Raw genomic sequence first — 26,756 nt, forward strand, 5'->3', positions numbered from 1 at the left:
ACCATACCCAACTTAACATATTATACTCATTTGTGTGTCACAGCTGTACATTTACTATGCTAGGTATAGTCTGAGTCGAGGCAGGTCAGTCTAGTCCTTGGTGGAAAACGGCGAAACGGAAGACAGACACGGAGCAGGAATCAGGCGGAATTAGAGCATGTCCAGACATACAGCTGGGCTGAGGCCGCATTCCCACCGGACCGAACAATCTCCCACTCGCTTTTGAAAGAGTATCACACTGTTACAGTACATCCAGCAATCAGTGGTTTAAAATTGTGGTTAGAAGTTTCTAAGACACTTGAAGACAAAGTCTGCACACTGCCTGTCTTATCTCAAAGTAACAATGACACACTCAGTTCCATCTCCACCCTCTCAGGGATTCAAAAAAAAACTATTATGTAGCTGTTACTGCATGTATTGACTCACATTAGAGCCTAGCAACAGTGTCTTATCTACTCTGCATGTGTAGCCTTAAGCTCTCAAGATGACTCACTGTTTTAGAAACAGTAGCCACACAGACATACCACAGAGGAGCTGTGTGTTCTCTGGACCCAGGCCTTTACTGACTGTCTGACAGACTGAGCCTGGTGAAGTCATACCTCATGTCTGTCTGTCTTTTGAAAGGTGTTGAAGCCTGGCAAACCAACCGCTGTTTTAATTCTCCCTGCATAGTTTCGCTGTGATGATGTGACTTCCTGCCGCCCACGATCGGAGTTCTCTTCCCTTGGCGACTGGCCCGTGTCCTGGTTCTCATGGCCCAGAATTTAATGTTCAACTTCAAACCCCGTGTGAGCTTTAGAAATGGAGGGATATGGGAGAGAAAATAGAAAGGCAGGAGGTCAAGAGAGTAAGACAGTCAGAAACACCCACAGAAAAAAGGGCTCCAAAAAACACTGCTTTTCCACTCCTCACCCACCTCCTCTAGATCCCTCTCTCTCACTCTTGGCAGCAGAAAATGTACTTTTAACAAAAATATATATGCAACAATTTAAAAGATTATACTGTTACAATTCATATAAGGAAATAAGTCAATTAAAATCAATTCATGAGGCCCTAATCTATGGATTTCATATGACTGGGAATACATATATGTCACAGATACCTTAAAAAATAGGTATGGGCGTGGATCCGAAAACCAGTCACTACCTCGTGTGACTAACATTTGCCTCATGCAGCACGGCACATCTCCTTCACATAGAGTTGATCAGGCTGTTGATTGTAGCCTGTGTAATGTTGTCCCACTCCTCTTCAATGGCTGTGCGAAGTTGCTGGTTATTGGTTATTGGCGGGAACTGGAACACACTGTCATACACGTCGATCCAGAGCATCCTTAACATGCTCAATCGGTGGCAAATCTGGTTACTATACAGGCCATGGCAGAACTGTGACATTTTCAGCTTCCAGGAATTGTGTACATATCCTTGCAACATGGGGCCATGCTGAAACACTAGGTGATGGCAGAGGACGAATGGCACGACAATGGGACTCAGGATCTCGTCACGGTATTGCATTCAAATTGCCGTTGATAAAATGCCATTGTGTTTGGTGTCCGTAGCTTACGCCTGTCCATACCATAAACCCTACTGCCACCATGGTGCACTGTGTTCACAGCGTTGACATCAGCAAACTGCTCGCCCGCATAATGCCATACACCCATGGTCTGCGGTTGTAAGGCCGGTTGGGCGTACTGCTAAATAATCTAAAAGGACGTTGGAAGCGGCTTATAGTAGAGAAATTAAAATTTAATTTATCTAGCAACAGCTCTGGTGGACATTCCCGCAGTCAGCATTCCAATTGCACGCGCCATCAAAACTTGAGATATCTGTGGCGTTGTGTGATGATAAAAGCTTTTGGTGTGTATGGATAATTTCAGGGATCTTTTATTTCAGCTCATGAAACATGGGACCAACGCTTTACATGTTGCGTTTATATTTTTGTTCAGTGTTCAATGGGTGAGGGCAGACTACATGGCCCCGTGAAAGAACAGTAGCTTCATCTAGTGGCAGATAGAAGGAACACATGAAGCCATCACTACTGACAAGCTGCTGCTGTCTCATCAATCCCCTTCATATATTTTTCTAATCATAATTTGTTTAACCCCACTTGCCTGTAGGCACAGATCTAGGATCAGCTTACCTTACTTAAACCCTAAACTCAACCATGATTCTGAAAAACATAGATCAGCATCTATTCGGTTAACTTAATTCGAATCTGTTCAACCTGCTTTGTGTGTTCTGTAGGGTGAGCGGGGGTTTCCTGGTCTCCAAGGCAACATGGGGTTCCCGGGCATGCAGGGCAACGAGGGGCCCGCCGGGCCGATGGGCCCTAAGGTGAGTGTCAGCTCCAGACCACATCCCTTCAGAGTTTCCCCAACCCACCAGGAGACCTTACTTGGGACAGTATAATGTGATTTACTATGCTTATATTACATGCATGTATAACACATACGCATTCATCATTTTATTTACAAAAAAAATGTGTTATGTCACTTCCATGTTGTCTTAATGTCACATCCATGTCACTTGTCTCTTCCCAGGGAGAATATGGCGAGTCTGGAACTCCTGGAATGAAAGGAACACGTGTAAGTACAATAACGCTATCAGAGCAGACCTCTCCTAGTCTAGAAACCAGTTTTTACTTTCTTACAGCATATTGGCTTTTGTCTGGACTACCTTGAACAGCTTATAACTTCATATTACTGGATTTATGTGATTCTGCCTTCTTATTGGAATGCAATGGCTCAAATATAAAGACTGTGTTGTGATGTCTTGCAGGGATCTAATGGTTTGTCAGGCTTCCCAGGAAATCCAGGGCTACCGGTACGTTCTGTTAATTCCTGTAAACCATAACTTCACATGCAAGTAGTTTTGACTGTTTAGGCCATGTGTCCTACCTCACAAATGTCTTACCTGTCCTTGTGTGTACTGCCTCTCCCCCACAGGGTATCCCCGGACAAGACGGCCCCCCTGGATCGTCAGGTATCCCAGGGTGCAACGGAACAAAGGTGAGTCATTTGTTTGGTATCAACTCTCTGCTGTTACACACCTGTGTAGAAACTGACTTAATAATTCCTGTTATTTATGCACTTCTACCTAACCATGCTGTCTCAACCCTGTCTTCAGTGTGAACTGATGTCTCTTGTCTGTGTTCCAGGGAGATCGAGGGACAGATGGACAGCCTGGGTTCCCTGGTCTACAGGGTCCTCCTGTAAGCGCTCTGCCCCATCAACATTACCAACATGGTCACACAGTGTTTACTTCAACGCTGCCACAGACTTCACCTTAGACCAGTATTTCATACTAGACCTAAATCAATTAACGAAACAAAAGGCACTAGACTGAAAGATGTTATAACAAGCTCTTAATAAAATGTGTTTATCATTCAATCGGGCGAGATCTACAACTCTATCTCTCTCCTCAGGGTATCCCTGGGCTAATGGGAATGAAAGTAAGTTAAAACCGAGGACTTTTACATCCTAAATAAAGTATGTACATTTCAGTGTTGAAAGGTATGGAAGCATCATAAGACATCTACTAAAACATTGTTGATGGGCCCTGTGTGTAGTGTATCAGTCTCTAACCTGTCTCTGTCTGTCTCTCTCAGGGAGACCCAGGTGGTGTTTTAGGAATCATCCCACTGAAAGGAGATAAAGGATTCCCTGGAACACCTGGTTTACCGGTACGTACAGTGCCTTCAGAAAGTTTTCAGACCCCTTGACCTTTTCCACATTTTGTTAAGTTACAGCCTTAATCTAAAATTTATTAGATTGTTTTTCCCCTTATCAATCTACACACAATAGCCCATAATGACAAAGCAAAAACAGGATTTTATACATTTATAAAAAATCTAAAACTGAAATATCACATTTACATAAGTATTCAGACCCTTTACTCAGTACTTTGTTGAAGCACCTTTGCAATCAATTACAGCATCAAGTCTTATTGAGTATGACTCTACAAGCTTGGCACACCTGTATTTGGGGAGTTTCTCCCATTTTCCTCTGCAGATCCTCTCAAGCTCTGTCAGGTTGGATGGGGAGTGTTGCTGAACAGCTATTTTCAGGTCTCTCCAGAGATGTTTGATCATGTTCAAGTCCGGGCTCTGGCTGGGCCACTCAAGGACATTCAGAGACTTGTCCCGAAGCCAATCCTGGGTTGTCTTGGATGTGTGCTTAGGCTCATTGTACTGTTGGAAGGCGAACCTTCGCTCCAGTCTGATGTCCTGAGCGCTCTGGAGCAGGTTTTCATCAAGGATCTCTCTCTACTTTTCTCTGTTCATCTTTGCCTTGATCCTGAATCGTCTCCCAGTCCCTCCCACTGAAAAATATCCCCACAGCATGATGCTGCCACCACCGCACTTCACCGTAGGGATGGTGCCAGGATTCCTCTAGAAGTGACGTTTGGCATTCAGGACAAAGAGTTCAATCTTTGTTTCATCAGACCAGAGAATCTTGTTTCTCATTGTCTGAGAGTCTTTAGGTGCCTTTTGACAAACTCCAAGCTGGCTGTCATTTGCCTTTTATTGAGGAGTGTCTTCCGTCTGGCCACTCTACCATAAAGGACTGACTGGTGGAGTGCTGCAGAGATGGTTGTCCTCCTGGAAGTTTCTCCCATCTCCACAGAGGAACTCTGGAGCTCTGTCAGACTGACCATCGGGTTCTTGGTCACCTCTCTGACCAAGTGCCTTCTCCCTCGATTGCTCAGTTTAGCTGGGAGGCGGGCTCTAGGAAGAGTCCTGGTGGTTCCTAACTTGTGTTCTTGGGGACCTTCAGTAATGCAGAAATGTTTTGGTACGCAAGTTGCAGAAACATTGCAAGGATGATCAATGGAAACAGGATGCACCTGAGCTCAGATTCAAGTCTCATAGCAATGGGTCTGAATACTTATGTAAATAAGGTATTTCTGTCTTTTATAATTAATAAATGTGCAAACATTTCTAAAAACCTGTTTTCGCTTTGTCATAATGGGGTATTGTGTGTAGATTGCTGAGGATTTGTATTTATTTAGTTTATTTTAGAATAATGCTGTAACGTAACAAAATGTGGAATAAGTCAAGGGGTCTGAGTACTTCCCGAAGGCACTGTATGTGTGTGCGTGCTTGTGATTGTTTGTGTGCGCGCGTGCCTGACAACAACTTGTTTATACAGAATATTCATCCTTTCTTTCCTACAGGGACCTAATGGCCCCTCAGGACCCGAAGGCCCCCCAGGAAACCAGGGATCAGACGGACCCAGAGTGAGCGACCACTCTAACACTGGGCCAACACAGGATCACTTAGACTTGATACCCAATTCTATGATACCTTATTCTCACTACTTTTGTGAAGAATGTTAACATTCAGGATCATATTGTCTTTAGAACACAGACTATATTCCTCTTTCCCTTTAGGGTTTCCCTGGCATACCTGGCCCCCCAGGAGAAAAGGTAGGCTTGTTGTCAATTATCTTCTAATAATAGGCCAAAGTTTCCACCTATTGTACTCTATATTGTCGTTCATCCAATCAGATTGCTCTCATTTGTGATGTTCAATAAGTTGCCTCAGTAATGATGTTGGCCTTCTCTCCAGGGTGACCGGCTGTCATTCCAGAGTGAGAAGGGAGACAAGGTGAAACACGCACACGTTCATGTTCACAACAACTTTATAAAGAGTTAATAAGCAATTATTTAGCCATAATAAATCAGTTGTAAACAGTTCTAAAATCCTTCCTTCACCATTGAGGGACAGATTTGGTCCCTTTCTGCCTTTACCTCCTCTTCTTCCAGGACAAAGCCCTCTGCCTTTCCACTCTATATAGTTTTCTTTGTTCCCGTTTCTGATCCGTACCCTTGGTATTTCCCTCTCCTGATAGGGTGCACAAGGGCTCCGTGGTCCCCCTGGCCCCCCTGGACTCCCGTCACAGGAAGCGGGAGGAAATACCGTTACTCATTTCCTCCCTGGACCACCGGTACCCAGCTCTTTATAATCAATTATAATAATGGACGATGACAACTTACTTTGACCTAAGCCCTTGAATCCTTCATGGAGCATAGGCCACTGACGAATGTCCTCCATCTCATTCTGTTAACACATCTATGGGTATCAATGGATGGGTGGATGGATGGATGGATGGATGAATGGTTTGATGAATGGATGAAGGGAAAGTAGGTCTGCCTCCTTACTAAAGGTGTTTGTATCTGTCCTTCAGGGACAGAGAGGCGAGACAGGAGACAGAGGAGACAAAGTGAGTGTTTTAGTATTTTTCAACTTGTTCTTACATGAAATGACATTACAGTACATGAAGTAAATATTTTGATGGCCACTATGAGTAACATTGATGTAATTTCCATTTTTGTCTGCAGGGTTCTTGCATTCCCCATCTAAACGGGGTCAAGGGTGAACAAGGCCCACCAGGACCAAGGGTGAGTGAAGATGATCACATTTCAATATTTTATTGAAGAAAAACAACATTATTTGCTTTCATGGAAGAACTGAGTTTCTGTGTCTTGGATTTCAGGGAAAACCTGGCAAAGATGGCGACAATGGATTTAAGGTATATAGTCATACACGTATACACCTAGTCTCTCACTCCACCCTCTTGTATTTCTCTCTCTCTGTGTCACTGTCCTTCACTCGCTCTCTCTTGGGGTTTTGTCTCAGTAGTTCAGTTGTTTGATGTCTTTGTCCTGATCATTGTGATGTGCCTGTTGTCATACAGGGAGAGAGAGGCTTTCCTGGCGGCCCTGGATACCATGGAACACCGGTAACTACGCAACCATTTATACTGTACCTGTCAAAACATGTACACACCTGTCATATGCTTATTATAAATGATCTCTGATTTACCTTTCAGTTCTGAGGCTAATAAAATTGACATCTCTCTGTGTTCTAGGGTGAAAAGGGAGAGAAAGGACCTCCAGCATATGTAAGTACTGTCTCTGCATACTGTATACCAGTGGTTCCCAAACATGTTTGGCCCACGACCCCATTTTGATATCTGAAAATGATCATGACCCCACCCATGTGAAAACAAATGATGTAATTAACAGCCCATGTTTACTTTTTTAATTATGGCTAAGGCAGTCAATTGTAAAACATTCTAACAGTATTTCTGATCTGAGGAACTGATTGTCTTCTTAACTCACCATCATATACTTTGAAGGTGGGGCTATGACAGTCAATTGCATATTAGTCTGACATCATTTATTTTATCTCACCATCACTAATGAGATGGGTGTGCATGTCGCATCTGAGCTTCTCAAGGTCAGGGGGCGTGGTCGCACCTCATCTCTCCTGTCACATCCAACCTGGATCGCTATTTGTTTTTAATGCAGACGAGAGCACTGAATCAGCGTACCATGAGTTTTAATGCATCGTATTCCCTTTGAGTCAGGAACCAAAACGTCTCCATAGTGACCCGTGAATCTATTGCCTGCAGCATTCGGTCACATGACAGCTAGATCAGCTGTTCCATTTTACTTACCGGCATGTCAACTGAGCCAGGATCACCGTCAAACGGATTTAGCTGATTCTGTCACTCATCTGTACAATTTTGTTGTATTTCCCCTGCATGCTTGCATTCAGTTCGTTCAGTATCCCAAATACTGTATGTCGTTGCATAGGCAAAGATACACATTTTATTGTCATTACACAGAAAGACAACAAAGTCCATTTTTTCACATCCATTGCGAATGACTACAGTTCCTCTCTCAATTTGAAAAATCTTTCCAACACTCTCCCTCGATAACCATCAAGACTCAATATGAAATATAACATTGTCATTCTCTGATCCCATATCTCCATATAGTGGGTGTATCATACAATGCATCCATATGGTAGAGGGAGACCCATTCATTTTTTTTATTTAACCTTTATTGGCCTTCAAGGTAGGCCAGTTGAGAACATAACTAGAGTGAAGAGGCCTGCCTGCCGTCCCGTGATAGATGGAGCCCCATCTTTGCAAAAGCTCACCACTCTATCCCATGAAATCATTTTTTCGTCACTATAGCACTCTGCGTCTCGGCCCACACAGCTAACGTCCATTTGGAGAGCATATGGTGGGGAGTTTGAGTCATTCAGTCAGTTTCGTCTTGATTGCTAGCTTGATTGCTAGCATCAATTTTTAGTTTCATAGTGTTATCTTACAAATGTATTGATGTGAGTTTCTGTTCCTCTATCTATCAAAATATCTTCAATAGTGTGTGGTTTCATAGCATTGCAGGCTTAGCCATTCACTGTGGTAATGATTCAAGGGCAATGGTCAAGTGCTGCACTTTCCCACAATATAAGGGTGCTGTCTCATTGAATTTTTACTTTTAGATTTGAACAATTTTCATTTTTATATCAGGCAACCCCTAGTTTAGGAACCTCTGCTCTGTTCGCTTTCTCTGTAGAGGTGCTGAGACCATTAAGCACGTTTATCTAACTTTGGTATATTTAGGTGCAATTCCCTTTTTCTACCACCAGATGTCACCATACAATCTTTGAAAGTGAAATGAGACCAACAGAGTGCTGAGCATCAGCGTTATTCTTAAATAGTGTAGTAATATATGAGTCTGGTATGCAGGGTGATGGACATTTTGTATTTGTATACATTTTTGTTTTCTGTGATTTTAAGGTTGATAGTGCTCCTGGCTCTCCCGGCCCCCCTGGTCTCCCGGGCTTACAAGGAGAAAGAGGTACCGTGCACCCCACCACCACCCTTTTATAAAACTACACTGTTTATGTTATCACACCAGCATCCATAGAAGAATGCACACTAAGGTTCTATGTAGGCCTTATGTACCACCAACTGTCAATTTTTCCTCTGTCTGAAAGGTTTCCCTGGTCTTCAAGGAGACCTTGGTCCACCAGGTAAGAGAACAAAAACACACCCATCAAGTGATCAGTGCATTCTTTGAAACTTGGTCATATTTGACATCCTCTCTGTCATGTAGTGTGTTAGTTGACATCCTCAAACCTCACTGTGTGCCTCCTCTGTGGTGTATCTTAGGCAGTCTTATTGAAGGACCTCCCGGAGAGAAGGGCCAACCAGGAGAGATTGGTCAGAAGGGAGACAGGGGTGCAGATGGGGACTCTCTCACAGGAAAGCCTGGACAAGATGGATCCGTCGGACCCCCTGGTCCTCCTGGACCTCCTGGTAGGTACACTTTACACATGCATAGTGTGACCTTTGTCATTCTGGAGTCATGTAGCTGATTTATACATATAGCGCCGGAGTCTTTTAAGTGCCTGAGTGTTACCTGAGATGTCTCTCACTTTTACCACCTCTCTCTGTATGTGTGTGTGTGTGTGTGTGTTGTGCTTTCTGTATAGGTGATGAGCCATGTGATCCAGCCCTTGAGAAGGGACCACCCGGACCCCCCGGCCCACCAGGACTACAGGGGGAGTTGGGACAGAAAGGTAAGGAGAGGAGATGGTGAGACTTGGTCATTTCATATAGTGCAGTTGAGAAGTTGACTTTGTTAGCGAGTGATCTCATCCCACGCCGTCACCTACCTGTTATTTCTATACTGTAAACTTGTATTGCGTTGTACCTTCAGGTGATCAGGGAGACACGTGTGTGCAGTGTGAAGCCTTCGGGCCCCCTGGACTCCCTGGTCCACAGGGGCCTAAAGGACTGCAAGGTGAGGTGACCCACACTATTGAATGAATCATAAATTGAGATTACATGTACAGCATTGAAACCGTTTGGTGCCATTGATTTCAACAAGTGATTGGCGCTAAGATTGAGTTCCACATCTTCAGCCTGTATCTCAGGTTAAGATCCTGACCCAAGGGCCTATATTAATCCGCCTCCACACTCTTTCCTATGAGATGGTGTTGATGTGTTTGATTGAGAGGTGTGGTTCGTCTCCTGTAGGATATCCTGGAGCAGCAGGCACTAAAGGAGACACGGGCCTGCCTGGACCTACTGGGCCTGATGGAAGCCCCGTGAGTTATCTTCATCACATTACTCATTCCTCTAATAGAACATGATGACGACCATTACGGTGGAAATGTTGCGTCACTATAGCTCCATGAAGATCAAGATCCTTATTTGTGTGTAACAAGTAGTCAGAGGACGTTCACATTTCAAGTTGTATTAGTCGTATGTACAGGATACACCGTCCAACGAAATGCTGACTTCCAGGTACCTTCTCGACAATGCAACAGCAATTAGAAATAATAAAAGACAAGAATATGAACATAAAGTAAATGGCTGAGTAGAATAGACTAAATTTTTTTAGCATAAGTATAATACAGGAAGGCACAATTTATAGTGCAGTATTGACACGTCATTGCTATGTATGTTTGTCTAGTAGTTTTCTAATAAAATAGATTGTTGATTTGATCCTGCTGTCTCCTCTCCTCAGGGTAATTACGGTACTCCTGGGTTGATCGGGGCTCCAGGAGCCCATGGTGAGCCTGGCGATATCTACGTGGCTCCAGGGCTGAAGGGTGACAAAGGAGGGTCTGGCTTCGTGGGCACACGAGGACTGCCAGGTGTGGATGGACTGCCAGGGAAAGCTGGACTACCAGGCGTGCCCGGACCCAAAGGAGAACCTGTAAGTGTGTGCACACATGCGTGCGTGTGTTTCAGCCATCACTTTAAAGCTTGCAGCATCTCATGCAGTGATGTAGTCACTCATCCCTCTCTATCTCTGATCTCTGCCTACAGGCCCAAGATGGCATCAAGGGGGACCGTGGTCCAGATGGGGAACCTGGGATCACTGGACCCCCAGGAGAGAGGGGTCCTCCTGGTGTACCAGGGTTTGGCCGGCAGGGGGAGCCTGGAGAGAAGGGTACATCTGGCCAAGGAGGCCGACCTGGAATCCCTGGACAACCAGGTGGGTGTGCAGCTGCAGATGAAGCTATAGATGCATACATACATACATACATACATACATACATACATGTATAAGGAGCCTATGACCATGTGTATCTACTCTCTCCCTACGTGTCAGGAGTGAAAGGTGAACCAGGAAAAGGTGTGAGTTCACCTGGACCCCAGGGCACCCCTGGACCTCGAGGAGAATCTGGCATACGTGGACTACAAGGTGAGGAGCAGCTTTGTGTTTATATGTATTGGTATAGCTTGTGGTAGGCTATGGTCCTGCATGGCCCTGCACAGCTCATCATGAACATCTTCTCCATCCCTACCCAGGTGACCGAGGACCTCATGGAGACCCAGGAATTCCAGGATTCCCAGGACAGAAAGGTGACACAGGTGCACCTGGCATTGGATTCTCAGGACCACCTGGACCTAAAGGATATTCTGGAGCTCCAGGAGCCACTGGGTTGCCAGGAGAGCCTGGAAAACCTGGACAGGATGGTTTCTCTGGAATATCAGGCACACCTGGTCCAAAGGTGGGTGTTTTATATGTGTCTTTGCTTCACTTCCTGTTGTTTCAAACTCCACAACCAACCAATCTTCTACTGTCCTCTCTAGGGTGAGCCAGGTAGGGGTCTACCTGGACCTAAAGGTGCTCAGGGTCCTGCCGGAGTGACAGGTTTCCCTGGAGAGAAAGGCAACCTTGGTCTACCTGGAATTCCCGGACAAGAGGGACACACAGGACCACCTGGAGCTCAGGGCATCAAAGGTGACCACGGACCCCCTGGTCAGCATGGTGGCACTGGACCCCCTGGACCCCCTGGAGCAGGAGAACCTGGTGCCCCTGGACCCATGGGACCCCCTGGAGAGTCTGGCCTCTTCGGTCATGATGGTGTGAAGGGTGATAAGGGTTTGCCTGGCTCTCCTGGTCTGGACATGCCCGGCCCTCAGGGAGAGAAGGGAGACTCAGGATTACCTGGACTTTCTGGTTCTAAGGGGTTTCCAGGACGACCAGGCCCCGCCGGCAGAGATGGATTCCCTGGGGGGGCAGGTGAGACTGACATGCCTCAGAACAGTGTAGGAGGTCTGATGTAACTGAAGGACATTGACACTTGTTGACTGGACAAGTCTGTATTGATTGCTGTTGAATTGAAAGAGCATTTGGTGAAATTGAGAAGCTTTGACCTTCAATACTTTGTAAGCTCTGACCTTCAATACTCAGATCTTTTTCCATTTGATTATCATTTATTTGTTGATGTGTGTGTTTCCCAGGCCCCAAGGGAGAGATGGGAGTCATGGGAACACCTGGAACACCAGGATATCAGGGTCCTTCTGGGAACCCTGGAAGTCCAGGACTGAGAGGTGAGACAGTAGAACTACAGCATTTGCACTTCTAGAATACCAATCAGTGTGTTTTACACCACTATACTATTACATCTCTCACAACTAATTTCTTTCTCTCAGGTGACCCTGGTATCTCTGGGCCAAGAGGGGAGTTCGGTGAGAATGGACCCAAAGGAGAGAGGGGAGAGCCAGGTCTCCAGGGCCCTGCTGGCAACATGACTGACGTTGACATGGAGCACATGAAGGGCGAGAAAGGAGACCTCGGGGATCCAGGTATAGAACATGAACATGGCCCATCCTACTGCGCTGTATGTCTGTGTCAGATGATTAGTTCAAATGGTATTTTCAAACCGTCACTGTGAATAGTTTAGTTGTGCTAAATCCCACTTTTTCTCATTAGGTGACCCTGGATACACGGGAGAGAAGGGTTATCCAGGACAGCCTGGAGTACCTGGTATGCCAGGAAAGGATGGAGAGCCCGGTACACCTGGTCAGCCAGGTAAGTCACCTGCGTAGGCTTCGCACCACCCCTCGGTTTATCGGGAATGGTCCAAAATTGTATACTACCTAGTCTGAAAGTATGTATTTGTCTTGCACAATATACAGTATACACTGCCTTCTGAAATAATTCATGACTCTTGATTTATTCCACATTTTGTTGTTACAGCCCGAATTTAAAATGTATTTTTAAAAAAAATGTCTTACCCATCTACACACAATATCCCATAATGACAAAGTGAAAACATGTTTTTTTTTTTTTTACATTTTAGCAAATCTATTAAAAATGAAATACAGAAATATCTCATGTACATAAGTTTTCACACCCCTTTGCTATGACAAAATTGAGCTCAGGTGCATCAAATTTCCTTTGATCATCCTTGAGATGTCGCTACAACTTGGAGTCCACCTGGGGTGAATTAAAATGTTTGGACAGGATTTAGAAAGAAACACACCTGTCTATATAAGGTCCCACAGTTGACAGTGCATGTCAGAGCAGAAACTATACCAAGTCCAATAAACTGTCAGTATAGCGGCAAGATAGATGTGTGATTTAGTGTTAGTGTTTAACATTTCCAAGAGCACAGTGGTGTCCATGGGAAAAATATGGAACCACCCAGACTCTGCCTAGAGCAGTCTCTACTAGAGGTCGACCGATTATGATTTTTCAACGCCGATACCGATACCGGACCAAAAAAGCCGATACCGATTAATCGGACGATTTTTATTTATTTGTAATAATGACAATTACAACAATACTGAATGAACACTTATTTTAACTTAATATAATATAAAATCAATTTAGCCTCAAATAAATAATTAAACATGTTCAATTTGGTTTAAATAATGCAAAAACAAAGTGTTGGAGAAGTAAAAGTGCAATATTTTTTTTTTTTTTATTTTTTTTTATTTATTTTACCTTTATTTAACCAGGCAAGTCAGTTAAGAACACATTCTTATTTTCAATGACGGCCTGGGAACAGTGGGTTAACTGCCTGTTCATTTGCCATGTAAGAAAGCTCATGTTTAAGTTCCTTGCTCAGAACATGAGAACATATGAAAGCTGGTGGTTCCTTTTAACATGAGTCTTCAATATTCCCAGGTAAGAAGTTTTAGGTTGTAGTTATTATAGGAATTATAGGACTATTTCCCTCTATACCATTTGTATTTCATTAACCTTTGACTATTGGATGTTCTTATAGGCACTTTAGTATTGCCAGTGTAACAGTATAGCTTCCGTCCCTCTCCTCGATCCTCCCTGGGCTCGAACCAGCAACACAACGACAACAGCCACCATCGAAGCAGCGTTACCCATGCAGAGCAAGGGAAACAACCACTCCAAGGCTCAGAGCGAGCGAGTGACGTTTGAAATGCTATTAGCGCGCGCTAACTAGCTAGCCATTTCACATCGATTACACCAGCCTCATCTCGGGAGTTGATAAGCTTGAAGTCATAAAAGGCGCAATGCTTGACGGACAACGAAGAGCTGCTGGCAAAACGCACGAAAGTGCTGTTTGAATGAATGTTTACGCGCCTGCTTCTGCCTACCACCGCTCAGTCAGATACTTAGATAATTGTATGCTCAGTCAGATTATACGCAATGTATGACATGCTAGATAATATCTAGTAATATCATCAACCATGTATAGTTAACTAGTGATTATGATTGATTTTTAAAATTTTTATAAGATAAGTTTAATGCTAGCTAGCAACTTCCCTTGGATTACTGCATTCGCGTAACAGGCAGTCAGTCTCCTTGTGGAGTGCAACGAGAGGCAGGTGGTTATTGTGTTGGACTAGTTAATTGTAAGGTTATAAGATTGGATCCTCCGACCTGACAAGATGAAAATCTGTCGTTCTGCCCCTGAACGAGGCAGTTAACCCACTGTTCCTAGGCCGTCATTGAAAATAAGAATGTGTTCTTAACTGACTTGCCTAGTTAGATAAAGATTAAATAAAGCTGTAAACCACAAAAACAAAATATCGTCAAAATCGGTGTCCAAAAAAACCGATTTGCGATTGTTATAACTTGAAATTGGCCCTAATTAATCGGCCATTCCTATTAATCGGTCGACCTCTAGTCTCTACAGCACTTTATGGGAGAGTGGTCAGATGGAAGCCACTCCTGAGAAAAAAGGCATGACAGCGTGCCTGGAGTTTACAAAAAGGCATGTGAAAGACTCCGAGTCAAAAGATAATGTGGTCTGATGAGACCCAAATTGAAATCTTTGGTCTGAATGCAAAGCATTATATCTGGAGATAACCAGGCACAACTCATCACCGGTCTAACACACGCACGAGGAGGCTAAAACAGACTTTCCTCCGTCGCGACATCCCTCTAAGGCCCTTCTGCTAGCTTGCTAGCCCCGGCCTGCTAGCCAAGGCCTGCTAGCCAAGGCCTGCTAGCCCCGGCCAGCTAGCCCCGGCCTGCTAGCCGTCTGAATCGCCGTGTCTCCAGCCAGCTCAGCCACTCTGAACCACTATGATCACTCGGCTACGCATGCCTCTCCCTAATGTCAATATGCCTTGTCCATTGCTGTCCTGGTTAGTGATTGTCTTATTTCACTGTAGAGCCTCTAGCCCTGCTCAATATGCCTTAACCAACTATTTAGTTCCACCTCCCACATATGCGGTGACATCACCTTGTTTAAATGTCTCTAGAGACAATATTTCTCTCATCATTACTCAATGCCTAGGTTTACCTCCAATGTACTCTCTTCCTACCATATATTTGTCTGTACATTATGCCTTGAATCTATTCTATTGCGCCCAGAAACCTGATCCATTTACTCTCTGTTCCAAATGTAATAGACGACCAGTTCGTATAGTCTTTAGCCGTACCCTTATCCTACTCCTCCTCTGTTCCTCTGGTGATGTAGAGGTTAACCCAGGCCCTGCAGTGCCTAGCTCCACTCCTATTCCCCAGATGATTTAATTTGTTGACTTCTGTAACTTTAAAAGCCTTGGTTTCATGCATGTTAACATTAGAAGCCTCCTCCTTAAATTTGTTTTATTCACTGCTTTAGCACACTGCCAACCCGGATGTCCTAGCCGTGTCTGAATCCTGGCTTAGGAAGACCACCAAATCCCCAGAAATGTTCATCCCTAACTATAACATTTTCTGACAAGATAGAACTGCCAAAGGGGGCGGTGTTGCAATCTACTGCAGAGATAGTAAGACAGAGCTCTGCAGGCTATCCAGGTCTGTGCCCAAACAATTTGAGCTTCTACTTAAAAAAATCCACCTTTCCAGAAACAAGTCTCTCACCGTTGCCGCTTGTTATAGACCACCCTCTGCCCCCAGCTGTGCCCTGGACACCATATGTGAATTGATTGCCCCCAATCTATCTTCAGAGCTCGTGCTGCTAGGTGACCTAAACTGGGACATGCTTAACATCCCGGCCATCCTACAATCTAAGCTAGATGCCCTCAATCTCACACAAATTGTCAAGGAAACCCACCAGGTACAACCCCCAAATCCGTAAACACAGGCACCCTCATAGATATCATCCTGACCAACTTGCCCTCCAAATACACCTCTGCTGTTTTCAATCAGGATCTCAGCAATCACTGCCTCATTGCCTGCATCCGTAATGGGTCTGCGGTCAAACAACCACCCCTCATCACTGTCAAACGCTCCCTAAAACACATCAGCGAGCAGGCCTTTTTTTTGCCTGGTTATTCTTTAAAAGTGCCTTCCTCACCATGGCATGTCCATTTAAAAAAAATAGAACCAGGAACAGCTATAGCCTTTGGTTCTCTCCAGACCTGACTGCCCTTGACAGGCACAAAAACATCCTGTGGCGTTCTGCATTAGCATCGAATAGCCCCTGTGATATGCAACTTTTCAAGGAAGTTAGGAACCAATATACACAGGCAGTTAGGAAAGCTAAGGCTAGCTTTTTCAAGCAGAAATGTGCACAAACTCAAAAAAGTTCTGGGACGCTGTAAAGTCCATGGAGAATAAGAGCACCTCCTCCCAGCTGCCCACTGCACTGAGGCTAGGAAACACTGTCACCACCGATAAATCCACTATAATTGAGAATTGCAATAAGCATTTTTCTACGGCTGGCCATGCTTTCCACCTGGCTACCCCAACCCCGGTCAACAGCCCTGCACCCCCCATAGCAACTCGTCCAAGCCTCCCCCATTTCTCCTTCACCCAAATCCAGATAGTTGATGTTCTGAAAGAGCTGCAAAATCTGGACCCCTACAAATCACCCGACCTATATCGATACTAGCCTGTCTTTCTAAGGTCTTCGAAAGCCAAGTTAACAAACAGATTACCGACCATTTCGAGTACCTTTTCCGCTATGCAACCTGGTTTCAGAGCTGGACATGGCCACGCTCAGCCACGCTCAAGGTCCTAAACGATATCAAAACCGCCATCGATAAGAGACATTACTGTGCAGCCGTATTCATCGACTTGGCCAAGACTTTCGACTCTGTCAATCACCACATTCTTATCGGCAGACTCAACAGCTTTTGTTTCTCAAATGATTGCCTCGCCTGGTTCACCAACTACTTCTCTGATAGAGTTCAGTGTGTCAAATCGGAGCGCCTGTTGTCCAGACCTCTGGCAGTCTCAATGGGGGTGCCACAGGGTTAAATTCTTGGGGCCGACTCTCTTCTCTGTATACATCAATGATGTCGCTCTTGCTGCTGGTGATTCTCTTATGCAGACGACACCATTCTGTATACCTCTGGCCCTTCTTTGGACACTATGTTACTAACCTAATGCATGCTCTTCAACCGATCACTGCCCGCCTGTCCAGCATCACTACTCTGGACGGCTCCGACTTAGAATATGTGGACAACTACAAATACCTAGGTGTCTGGTTAGACTGTAAACTCTCCTTCCAGACTCTCATTAAGCATCTCCAATCCCAAATAAAAATCTAGAATTGGCCTCTTATTTCGCAACAAAGCATCCTTCACTCATGCTGCCAAACATACCCTCGTTAAACTGACCATCCTACCGATCCTCGACTTCGGCGATGTCGTTTACAAAATAGCCTCCAACACTCTACTCAACAAATTGGATGCAGTCTTTCACAGTGCTATCCGTTTTGTCACCAAAGCCCCATATACTACCCACCACTGCGACCTGTACGCTCTCGTTGGCTGGCACTCGCATCATACTCGTCGCCAAACCCACTGGCTCCAGGTCATCTACAAGTCTCTGCTAGGTAAAGCCCCGCCTTATCTCAGCTCACTGGTCCCCATAGCAGCACCCACCCATAGCACGCGCTTCAGCAGGTATATCTTTCTGTCACCCCCAAAGTCAATTCTTCCTTTGGCCGCCTTTCCAAAAATCTCTGAAGCTGGAGACTCATATCTCCCTCACTAGCTTTAAGCACCAGCTGTCAGAGCAGCTCACAGATCACTGCACCTGTACATAGCCCATCTGTAAATAGCCCATTCAACTACCTCATCACCATACTGTATTTATTTATTTATCTCGCTCCTTTGCATCTCAGTATCTCATCTTGCACTTTCATCTTCTGCACATCTACCATTCCAGTGTTTAATTGCTATATTGTAATTACTTCGCCACCATGGCCTATTTATTACCTTCCCTCATCCTACCTCATTTGCACACACTGTATAGACCTTTTCTACTGTATTATTGACTGTATGTTCGTTTATTCCATGTGTAACTCTGTGTTGTTGTATGTGTCGAACTGCTTTGCTTTATCTTGGCCATGTCGCAGTTGTAAATGAGAACTTGTTCTCAACTAGCCTACCTGGTTAAATAAAGGTGAAATAAAAATAAAAAACACCATCCCTATTGTGAAGCATGGTGGTGGCAGCATCATGCTATGGATATACTTTTCAGTGGCAGGGAATGGGAGACTGGTAAGGATAGAGGGAACAATGAATGGAGCCATATGCAGGTAAATAGTTGATGAGAACCTGCTTTGGTGTGCCAATAACCTTAGACTGGATAGATTTATGTTCGAACAGGACAATGACCCCAAGCATACAGCCAAAGCAATGCTGAAATGCCTTCAGAACAAGAATGTGAAAGTCCTTGAGAGACCCTGCCAAAGCCGATACTCAAATCCCATTGTAAATCTGAGGAAAGACTTGAAGTTCGCTGGGGAGGGGCGATGAACAGCAAACTTAATTAACAGAGCTTGAGATTCAGGAAGGAAGAATGGGAGAAAATCCCCAAAAATAGATACAGACATACCCAGACGACTCAAATCAGATACAGAAATACCCAAGACCATCAGAGTGCCTGGGTTCGCGCCCAGGCTCTGTCGTAACCGGCCGCGACCGGGAGGTCCGTGGGGCGACGCACAATTGGCCTAGCGTCGTCCGGGTTAGGGAGGGATTGGTCAGTAGGGATCTCCTTGTCTCATCGCGCACCAGCGACTCCTGTGGCGGGCCGGGCGCAGTGCGCGCCAGCCAATGTTGCCAGGTGCACGGTGTAGCCTCCGACACATTGGTGCGGCTGGCTTCCGGGTTGGATACGCGCTGTGTTAAGAAGCAGTACGGCTGGTTGGGTTGTGTGTCGGAGGACGCATGACATTCAGCCTTCGTCTTTCCCGAGCCCGTACGGGAGTTGTAGCAATGAGACAAGATAGTAGCTACTACAACAATTGGATTCCACGAAATTAGGGATAATTTTAATTAAAAAAATAAAAAAATAAAAAATACCTAAGACCACTCAAATCAGATACAGAAATACCCAAGACCACTCAAATCAGATACAGAAATACCCAAGACCACTCAAATCAGATACAGAAATACCCAAGACCACTCAAAGCTGTAATCGCCACCAGAGGTGGTTCTACAAAGTATTGGCGTGTGTCAATACTTATGTATTTAATTTAAAATAAATTTGCTAAAATTACTAGAAACATTCTCACTTTGTCATTATGGGGTACTGTGTGTAAATGGGTGAGGAAAAATAATCAATAATTTTTTACTTCTGGAATAAGTCAAGGGGTATGAATACTTTCTGAAGGCACTGTAGTTTGGGTATTGGGACACAGTCAATGTGGTGATACAATGAAATTATCTTTCAGACACTATGATTCTTGTTTCTCAGGTGATAAAGGGGAGACAGGTTTTCCCGGAGAGCCCGGCAGTATAGGATATCCTGGAAATAAAGGAGGCATTGGCGAAATGGGATATCCAGGTAAGAAAACAACACAATCCTTTCACTGAGAAGAACAGACATCATCCTTTAAATAGAACATCCACTCAGATCTGTTTGCTACGCCCACGAAAAAAGTGTCAATTGTGAAAGTGTCAAGTCTAAGGCTAAGATATGCTAACTGGCCTACTGGTCATGATGCGCTTCAGTTCTGGTTGAATTGGTTCTAACCGAGTTCTCCTGTATGGTTCCACAGGTTCTGTAGGTACGAAGGGTGATAAAGGCATTGTGGGCACACCGGGTCATCCAGGGTTCAGGGGTACAGAGGGGGTGAAGGGAGACAAGGGACAAACCGGTCTGCCAGGTGTTGGAGTACCAGGACCCTCTGGAGAGAAGGTAAGCTACTTACTACCACTTATTGTGTGTTTGTGTGTCTGCTACAGTACACATTTTTGTAATTAGATGCCACTAACGGTCTTTTTCTTTCAATAAATATTTATATGCTCTTCTTTTCTATTTGTTTTTCCCCTCCCTCTATCTCTCCATCCCTGTGTTTCTCTCACTCTCTTTCTCTCTCTCTTTCTCTCTCAGGGTCAGTTGGGTCTGCCTGGGTTCCCTGGTAACGCAGGAGAGAAGGGTCAGAAGGGAGGAATGGGAGTGCCCGGGATGCCAGGAACACCAGGAACCAAAGGAGACACTGGACACATTGGTTACCAAGGTGAGGCTCCATGTCCACAACTACTCCTGTTCGACCTGACTGATTGATTAGTTGGTTGATTTTATTTTGGGTTTAAAAGTAAGCATTATTTGGTACATAGAATTTTTGATAATCTCACAAACCCAGAGATGTGTCTTGTTGCTTGGCAACCTCTAAACCCAGGTGTGTGTTGTAATGTGCAGGTCAGCCGGGTCAGCCAGGAGAGAAAGGTATTGGTGGGCTTCCCGGGTCACCAGGAGAGCCAGGTCAAACAGGTCGACCAGGTAAGCACTCTAACAGATGGAACACAGTAACAATACATCAGGTTCCTTTCAGTACAATATGACAGCTAGTCAAGAAGCTTACCCCTGAATCATTTCCCAAGTGTACATACTGTAGCTACTATGCCCCAGCGGGTAGAGAGACACCCAGGTAACTGTATTGTTTCCTAGGTGAGCCTGGTCTGCAGGGTCCACCAGGTACAACCGGAGAGAAAGGAGCGTCAGGAGTGGACGGCATACCTGGATCATCAGGAGAGAGAGGAGACACAGGTGAGTTACCTCTCCTGACCTTGAAGATGATCGGGTGTGTTTATCATCTTCTAAACCGCTTGTAAACCACATGGTTTTATGATTTGTGCTATATTTCTATTAGAACCCCCACATTTGACTGTCTCCATATCAACTCATGTACTGTGGATCCAAACAGTTAATTGAGTGTGTTTCCAGTCATGGCCTAGAGTTTTAGCAACTCTGTTCTCTTTGTTTCTCCTACAGGTTTACCCGGCAGGGGCTTCTCAGGGACACCAGGGTCGTCTGGGGATAAAGGTGACAAAGGCTCTCCAGGTTTCCCAGGCTCTCCAGGTATCCCGGGTATCCCAGGGACCAGGGGAGACAAGGGTATTCCAGGCTTTGAGGGTTCCCATGGCCAGCCAGGAGAACGGGGTCTCCCAGGACCCGCCATGGCGGGGCCCAAAGGAGACCAAGGAGTGTCAGGAAAGCCTGGAGAACCAGGTACTGTATGCCACACACCTGAATCCTGCTGTAATGTACATTCGGATACATATGACCATCCTCTCATTATCCTCCTCTTCTCATCCCCATCTCAGGTACCAGTGGTGCTCCAGGTCCTGCTGGTGTTCCAGGCAGCGTGGGGGGGAAGGGAGACAAAGGGGACCAGGGTGAACCAGGAGTACATGGGGAGCAGGGTATCAAAGGAGATCAAGGATACCCTGGACTTTCTGTAGGTCACTTCCATGTCAGTCTAGTCTGTTTATCATGACACTTGACTAGTGTCCACCATCTGACTGGTATGTATATGTGTTACAGGGTCAAGCTGGCCTTCCAGGTGTTGATGGACTGAAGGGAGAGATGGGACTGCAGGGAGTGCCTGGTTTCCCAGGTGAGTGGTGCAGCTGATTTAGATGGTGTACACAGTGTGTGTATGAGTCAGTGGTTCTGTTGGTTTTGTGGCTAAATCTCCTCTCTTGCAGGGACAAAGGGTGAATTCGGAGTGGTTGGATTCAAAGGAGAGCTGGGGGACAGAGGATTCCCAGGAGACAAAGGTGAAAGGAAGAGAAACATAACCACCGTTAAACCGAATCACTTAGTGCGCTTGTTTCACTGAAAAGCTCTCCTGAGCTTATATAGCGTCGAACACCTATATTATTACTGTGCCAATGTTATGAGTATATGGATTCTAATATGTTTGATTACATGAAACGTCCTTCCCTTCCTCCTTTCAGGTAATGATGGTCCCCCTGGTCCTCCTGGCCCCCACATCTTCATCAAGGGAGACAGCGGCTTCCCTGGTAATCAGGGCCCTCAGGGGCCTGTGGGGCCCTCTGGTATCCCTGGGCTGAAAGGACAGCAAGGTGAGAGTCCGCACCTCTCTGATTCAGAGGGGTTGGGTTAAATGCGGGAGACACATATCATTTGCATGTATTTAGTCTGACTAGGTATCCCCTTTTTTCAAACCATCCTATCTACAATGAGCCAATCTATTATGACCAAACATCAGCTCTGATCACCCTGCAATATTGCACCCCTCTCATTCATTGTTCTCTTTCTCCCCCCCCCCTCTGTCTCCCAGGTGTGACAGGTATTCAGGGTATTAAAGGTGATGAGGGGAACCCAGGGTTTAATGGTCTCCCCGGCGCCAAGGGAGAACCAGGCTTGCTTGGTCCCTCAGGTGAGTCACACCCCCTTTGTCCAGTTAATAGCCACACTAAAAAGGTCACTACACTGCATGTAGAATAGAATGTCTGATCATTCTAGATGTACTATTTATATCTTGGGGTTATTTTCAGAAAACGTTCCATTTGACCTTTGTCTCTCCTACCTATAGGACCCAGAGGGTACCCTGGACCCCCAGGACCTGATGGTGTTCCGGGTCAGGTGGGTCCTCCTGGCCCCTCCTCCATGGAACATGGTTTCCTGGTAACCAGGCACAGCCAATCGGTGGAGGTTCCACATTGTCCTGAGGGAACGTCGGTGATCTATGATGGATATTCCCTACTCTACGTCCAGGGCAACGAGCGCTCCCACGGCCAGGACCTGGGTAAGCTAGAGAGGGAGGGGAGGTACTGTAGATGAGGCTACCTTGTGATTCAGATTAGCATCACACTAAACTACTTGTGTGTAGGTACGGCTGGTAGCTGTCTAAGGAAGTTCAGTCCCATGCCCTTCCTCTTCTGTAACATCAACAACGTCTGTAACTTTGCCTCCCGTAACGACTACTCCTATTGGCTCACCTCCCCTGAGCCCATGCCAATGAACATGGCCCCTATCACTGGCCAGAGCATCAAGCCCTTCATTAGCAGGTATGTGGGTTTCTTGTTTCTATATGTGGTGCATTTGGCCCTTGCAATGATGGCAGTATATGTTTGTGTACTCACCTGGGGTATGCGTGTGTGACTGTCTGTGTATTGACCTCAGTCTATGCCTCCAGGTGTTCAGTATGTGAGGCTCCTGCCATGGTGATAGCAGTGCACAGTCAGAACATCATGATCCCATCATGCCCCAATGGCTGGGACTCACTCTGGATTGGCTACTCCTTCGTCATGGTGAGAGAAATACAACTCGTATTGCAACGCCATACCTAGTGTACTTATCTGTACTTGCTTTGATGAACTTACCAATGTTTTTGTTTGCATATCCTTAACCCCCCCATGTCTCTCTCTCTGTGCAGCACACTAGTGCAGGTGCTGAGGGCTCTGGACAGGCACTGGCATCTCCTGGCTCCTGTCTAGAGGAGTTCCGTGGCGCTCCGTTCATCGAGTGTCACGGCCGTGGAACCTGCAACTACTACGCCAACTCCTACAGCTTCTGGCTGGCCACCATCGAGGACGAGGAGATGTTTACGTAAGTGTACTCCCTTCTCTCTTTTCCTCTCTCATCAGAGCTCTGACATGGTCTTGATTGAATGGAGGGATTGACTGATGTTGTCTGGTTCCAGGAAACCTGTGCCCACCACACAAAAGGCAGGAAATCTCCGGAGTAACATTAGCCGTTGCCAGGTGTGCATGAAGAGGACATAGGCTCTACCCCCTGACCTCTCTGTGACCCTTAACCACCCACCACAACCCCTGACCCCACCCAGTCCGACGGTCCGGGGCATGACTTCGTGTTATTGACCAAAGGATGGTGCTATTTCACTGCGTGTGTGAGAGGAACAGGCAGACACACTGTGAAACAGAACAACAAAAAAACACCCAGAAAGATTGATGAAAGAACAAAACACACTGTCAGAGGAGGCTGGTGGGAGTAGCTATAGGAGGACAGGCTCATTGGAATGGAATAATGGAATGGAGTAAAATATGTGTTTCATATATGTTTGATACCGTTCCATTTTAACCATTGCAATGAGTCACTCCTCGTATAGCTCCTCCTACCAGCCTTCTCTGACACACCAGAGACCAAACCATAAGATCAACTGGCCCTACGCTCCATCATGCAGAACACTTTACTAACATTTTCACAACGTTTCTCTAGCGAATGTCGCCCAGTTTACGACTGCACTGAGTACATCCCGCCCCCCTCCCCATTAGTAAACTGGCGTCCATTTTGAAAGGGGGTGTTTGTGTAAGTCAGGTGCTATTGAATCTAATCTACTTGCCTTATTCCAGTACATTATGTTTTGTATTTTCACTCAATGCCACTGACTTTCAGCTCTGAGTTAGTTATATATATTGTTATTGTTCCTCACTTTTACTTTTGTAATAACACAATACTAATGTAAGGATGGGAGTTACCACTGGTTACAGATGCTTGTCATGCTGAGACATCACTGTAAGTGAAGGGCTCTATTCAATCTGTCACGGAAGTTCATCGTTACAGCATGATTGAAAATTCAAAGCCAGTGTTCCCACATTAGCAGATACTGCATTCACAGTAAGCGCTGCATACGTCGGCTCAATCGGAAATGACCTTTACATTTATATCATGCAATCTGTAACGCTTCAGCGACGCAGATTGAATAGAGCCCTAGTGGTTGCTAGCATGCATGCATCGCGATGGTTCTGTTGTAAATATATGACTTTTCTTTTTCCTTCCTAAAATAACAGCCACCATAATCTCTTCAGGTATTTACGTTTTAATTTGTGTTATTTCAATTTGTATTTATTTGAGTAAATGTAAAGCTTGAGTGGATTTGAGTCGCCAAAGAACCATAATCAATGTCACTAAAGAAAGTACAGTATGGTATTCTGTTCCAACCTGACCTAGGCACTTATAGTTTTAATACTGGGTTTAATGTTACATGCTACAGTTAGCATACATCAGACCTGCCGCTATAGGCCAACACCTTCAGTGCCTTATCTGTCAGTATGCAGAACAGTAACATAGTGGTGGCAGCATCACTGATAGTGTGTTATTTCATTGGAGCGCATCACACACATCACATAAGGCTGCTGAGGGGAGGACCTCTCATAATAATTCATGTTAATGGAATGGTATCAAACACATGGAAAACATCTGTTCAATACCATTCCATTGATTACGTTCCAGCCATTACTACGAGCCTGTCCTCTTCAATGAAGGTGCCGCCCACATCACACACACTCGCGCATCCACACCCTGTCAGTACGAGGGGGAACATTGACACAGCTTGTCATCTGTAGTATGCAGAGGGTGTGTGTGTTGTCACAAGCCGAAAGAGTTTTCACACACGGACCTGTTGACAGAAGAAGTTCATGGCTTGTAGTTTGTGTGCAGAGCAATCCTTAAGACAGCGAGTCGTCAAACACTCGTCAGTTCACTTGGCCACTCAATCAACTCTGTGTGCATCAATAGTTCTGTGTGATGTACGTTTCCTGAATACGTCCTTCACATTATTTTGTGTGTTGAAGCTTATTAATCAAATGCTAGAACCCAAAGAAAGACATGTATACACACGCACACCTATGTGTACTCTTATTCTTACTCTGATATACTTGATCATGCCTCCTGCAATATTATTCCTGTGATAATTAGCTAGATATATTTAGATTTTCCATTTTGGTCAAAGACAGAGAAGGATATATTTATGACTAAGTGCTTTTACAGATTCCTGGGTATTTTGAATCTACTTTTCAAGCTCCCTTTTAAAATGTAAATTCCCTACTGCTCTGTTTGGCACTTGTCCCTAATCTACTACATCAATCCTACCCTGCTGCTCCCCCTTTTGTCTGAGGGTGAACGCAAAAACCCTAGAACCAAGACTCTCCTGTCCAAGCCCAGAATTAGTCGAGTACTAAAGAAATACTTTACACACTGAAGAAATAAAGTATCCAAACCTCACAAACTACTTGTAACCGGCAATCATTCATAGGTTTCCTCCAATCAAAGCATTCTGAAAGTAAAAGGCTCTTATCATTAGTAGACTGAACTCAAAATGTTTTTTTTTTAATGATTCTTCAGAAAATGCTCATTCATACATACAATTTTAGTAGCACTTGTTTAGGAATACGTTTGAGTTCAGTGGCAAATTTTGCTTGAGAGTTCTTGGTTGTAGTCCCTAGCTCATTATTAACCAACCGACCAAACGTTTTGCCAACTATTCTTCTCACCTCCCAGTCCCCATACTGTGTAAATCATACAATAAAATTATTTGTATAAAATATGGTGTGTAATCATAACCGTCTCCTATTGGTGGCAGCGGTGGGATACAGTCATTGTTGGGGAGCCCAACAGCCTAAATCAATCTCAATGTTTTCTGTCCATTGTGTTGTACATGTAAAAGCTCTGTGATATACTATAGTAGTAGTCTCGTCCACTACAGTTCAGTAGGAAGCCATATTCACTTCATTTCCACCCTGCCATTTTAGTCATTCAGCAGATGAT

At 45.1% G+C, this 26,756-nt stretch overlaps 1 protein-coding gene across 1 annotated transcript in view; it reads left to right on the plus strand.

Annotated features, from left to right (window-relative positions):
- LOC110501999 (collagen alpha-1(IV) chain) overlaps window positions 1–26,533 on the plus strand; it is a 60,427-nt gene extending 33,894 nt beyond the window's left edge. The window contains exons 3-48 of the mRNA XM_021579873.2: window positions 2,241–2,330; window positions 2,537–2,581; window positions 2,775–2,819; window positions 2,942–3,004; window positions 3,154–3,207; window positions 3,421–3,447; window positions 3,604–3,678; window positions 5,172–5,234; window positions 5,388–5,423; window positions 5,566–5,604; window positions 5,849–5,944; window positions 6,185–6,220; window positions 6,339–6,398; window positions 6,494–6,529; window positions 6,695–6,739; window positions 6,869–6,901; window positions 8,594–8,654; window positions 8,794–8,829; window positions 8,969–9,115; window positions 9,292–9,378; window positions 9,519–9,602; window positions 9,839–9,909; window positions 10,332–10,523; window positions 10,637–10,805; window positions 10,923–11,015; window positions 11,123–11,325; window positions 11,408–11,840; window positions 12,062–12,151; window positions 12,254–12,406; window positions 12,534–12,632; window positions 19,692–19,781; window positions 19,996–20,135; window positions 20,331–20,457; window positions 20,640–20,720; window positions 20,889–20,987; window positions 21,213–21,449; window positions 21,545–21,678; window positions 21,765–21,837; window positions 21,929–22,000; window positions 22,181–22,309; window positions 22,528–22,626; window positions 22,783–22,995; window positions 23,080–23,257; window positions 23,386–23,500; window positions 23,626–23,798; window positions 23,893–26,533. Of these exons, the coding sequence (XP_021435548.2) occupies window positions 2,241–2,330; window positions 2,537–2,581; window positions 2,775–2,819; window positions 2,942–3,004; window positions 3,154–3,207; window positions 3,421–3,447; window positions 3,604–3,678; window positions 5,172–5,234; window positions 5,388–5,423; window positions 5,566–5,604; window positions 5,849–5,944; window positions 6,185–6,220; window positions 6,339–6,398; window positions 6,494–6,529; window positions 6,695–6,739; window positions 6,869–6,901; window positions 8,594–8,654; window positions 8,794–8,829; window positions 8,969–9,115; window positions 9,292–9,378; window positions 9,519–9,602; window positions 9,839–9,909; window positions 10,332–10,523; window positions 10,637–10,805; window positions 10,923–11,015; window positions 11,123–11,325; window positions 11,408–11,840; window positions 12,062–12,151; window positions 12,254–12,406; window positions 12,534–12,632; window positions 19,692–19,781; window positions 19,996–20,135; window positions 20,331–20,457; window positions 20,640–20,720; window positions 20,889–20,987; window positions 21,213–21,449; window positions 21,545–21,678; window positions 21,765–21,837; window positions 21,929–22,000; window positions 22,181–22,309; window positions 22,528–22,626; window positions 22,783–22,995; window positions 23,080–23,257; window positions 23,386–23,500; window positions 23,626–23,798; window positions 23,893–23,974 (4,803 nt within the window). The 3' untranslated portion in view covers window positions 23,975–26,533. The remainder of the gene's footprint in view (window positions 1–2,240; window positions 2,331–2,536; window positions 2,582–2,774; window positions 2,820–2,941; window positions 3,005–3,153; window positions 3,208–3,420; window positions 3,448–3,603; window positions 3,679–5,171; window positions 5,235–5,387; window positions 5,424–5,565; window positions 5,605–5,848; window positions 5,945–6,184; window positions 6,221–6,338; window positions 6,399–6,493; window positions 6,530–6,694; window positions 6,740–6,868; window positions 6,902–8,593; window positions 8,655–8,793; window positions 8,830–8,968; window positions 9,116–9,291; window positions 9,379–9,518; window positions 9,603–9,838; window positions 9,910–10,331; window positions 10,524–10,636; window positions 10,806–10,922; window positions 11,016–11,122; window positions 11,326–11,407; window positions 11,841–12,061; window positions 12,152–12,253; window positions 12,407–12,533; window positions 12,633–19,691; window positions 19,782–19,995; window positions 20,136–20,330; window positions 20,458–20,639; window positions 20,721–20,888; window positions 20,988–21,212; window positions 21,450–21,544; window positions 21,679–21,764; window positions 21,838–21,928; window positions 22,001–22,180; window positions 22,310–22,527; window positions 22,627–22,782; window positions 22,996–23,079; window positions 23,258–23,385; window positions 23,501–23,625; window positions 23,799–23,892) is intronic.
- The last annotated feature ends 223 nt before the right edge of the window (window positions 26,534–26,756 follow it).

The sequence above is a fragment of the Oncorhynchus mykiss genome, chromosome 22 (genome assembly GCF_013265735.2).
Source record: "Oncorhynchus mykiss isolate Arlee chromosome 22, USDA_OmykA_1.1, whole genome shotgun sequence".
NCBI classification, from domain to species: Eukaryota; Metazoa; Chordata; class Actinopteri; order Salmoniformes; family Salmonidae; genus Oncorhynchus; species Oncorhynchus mykiss.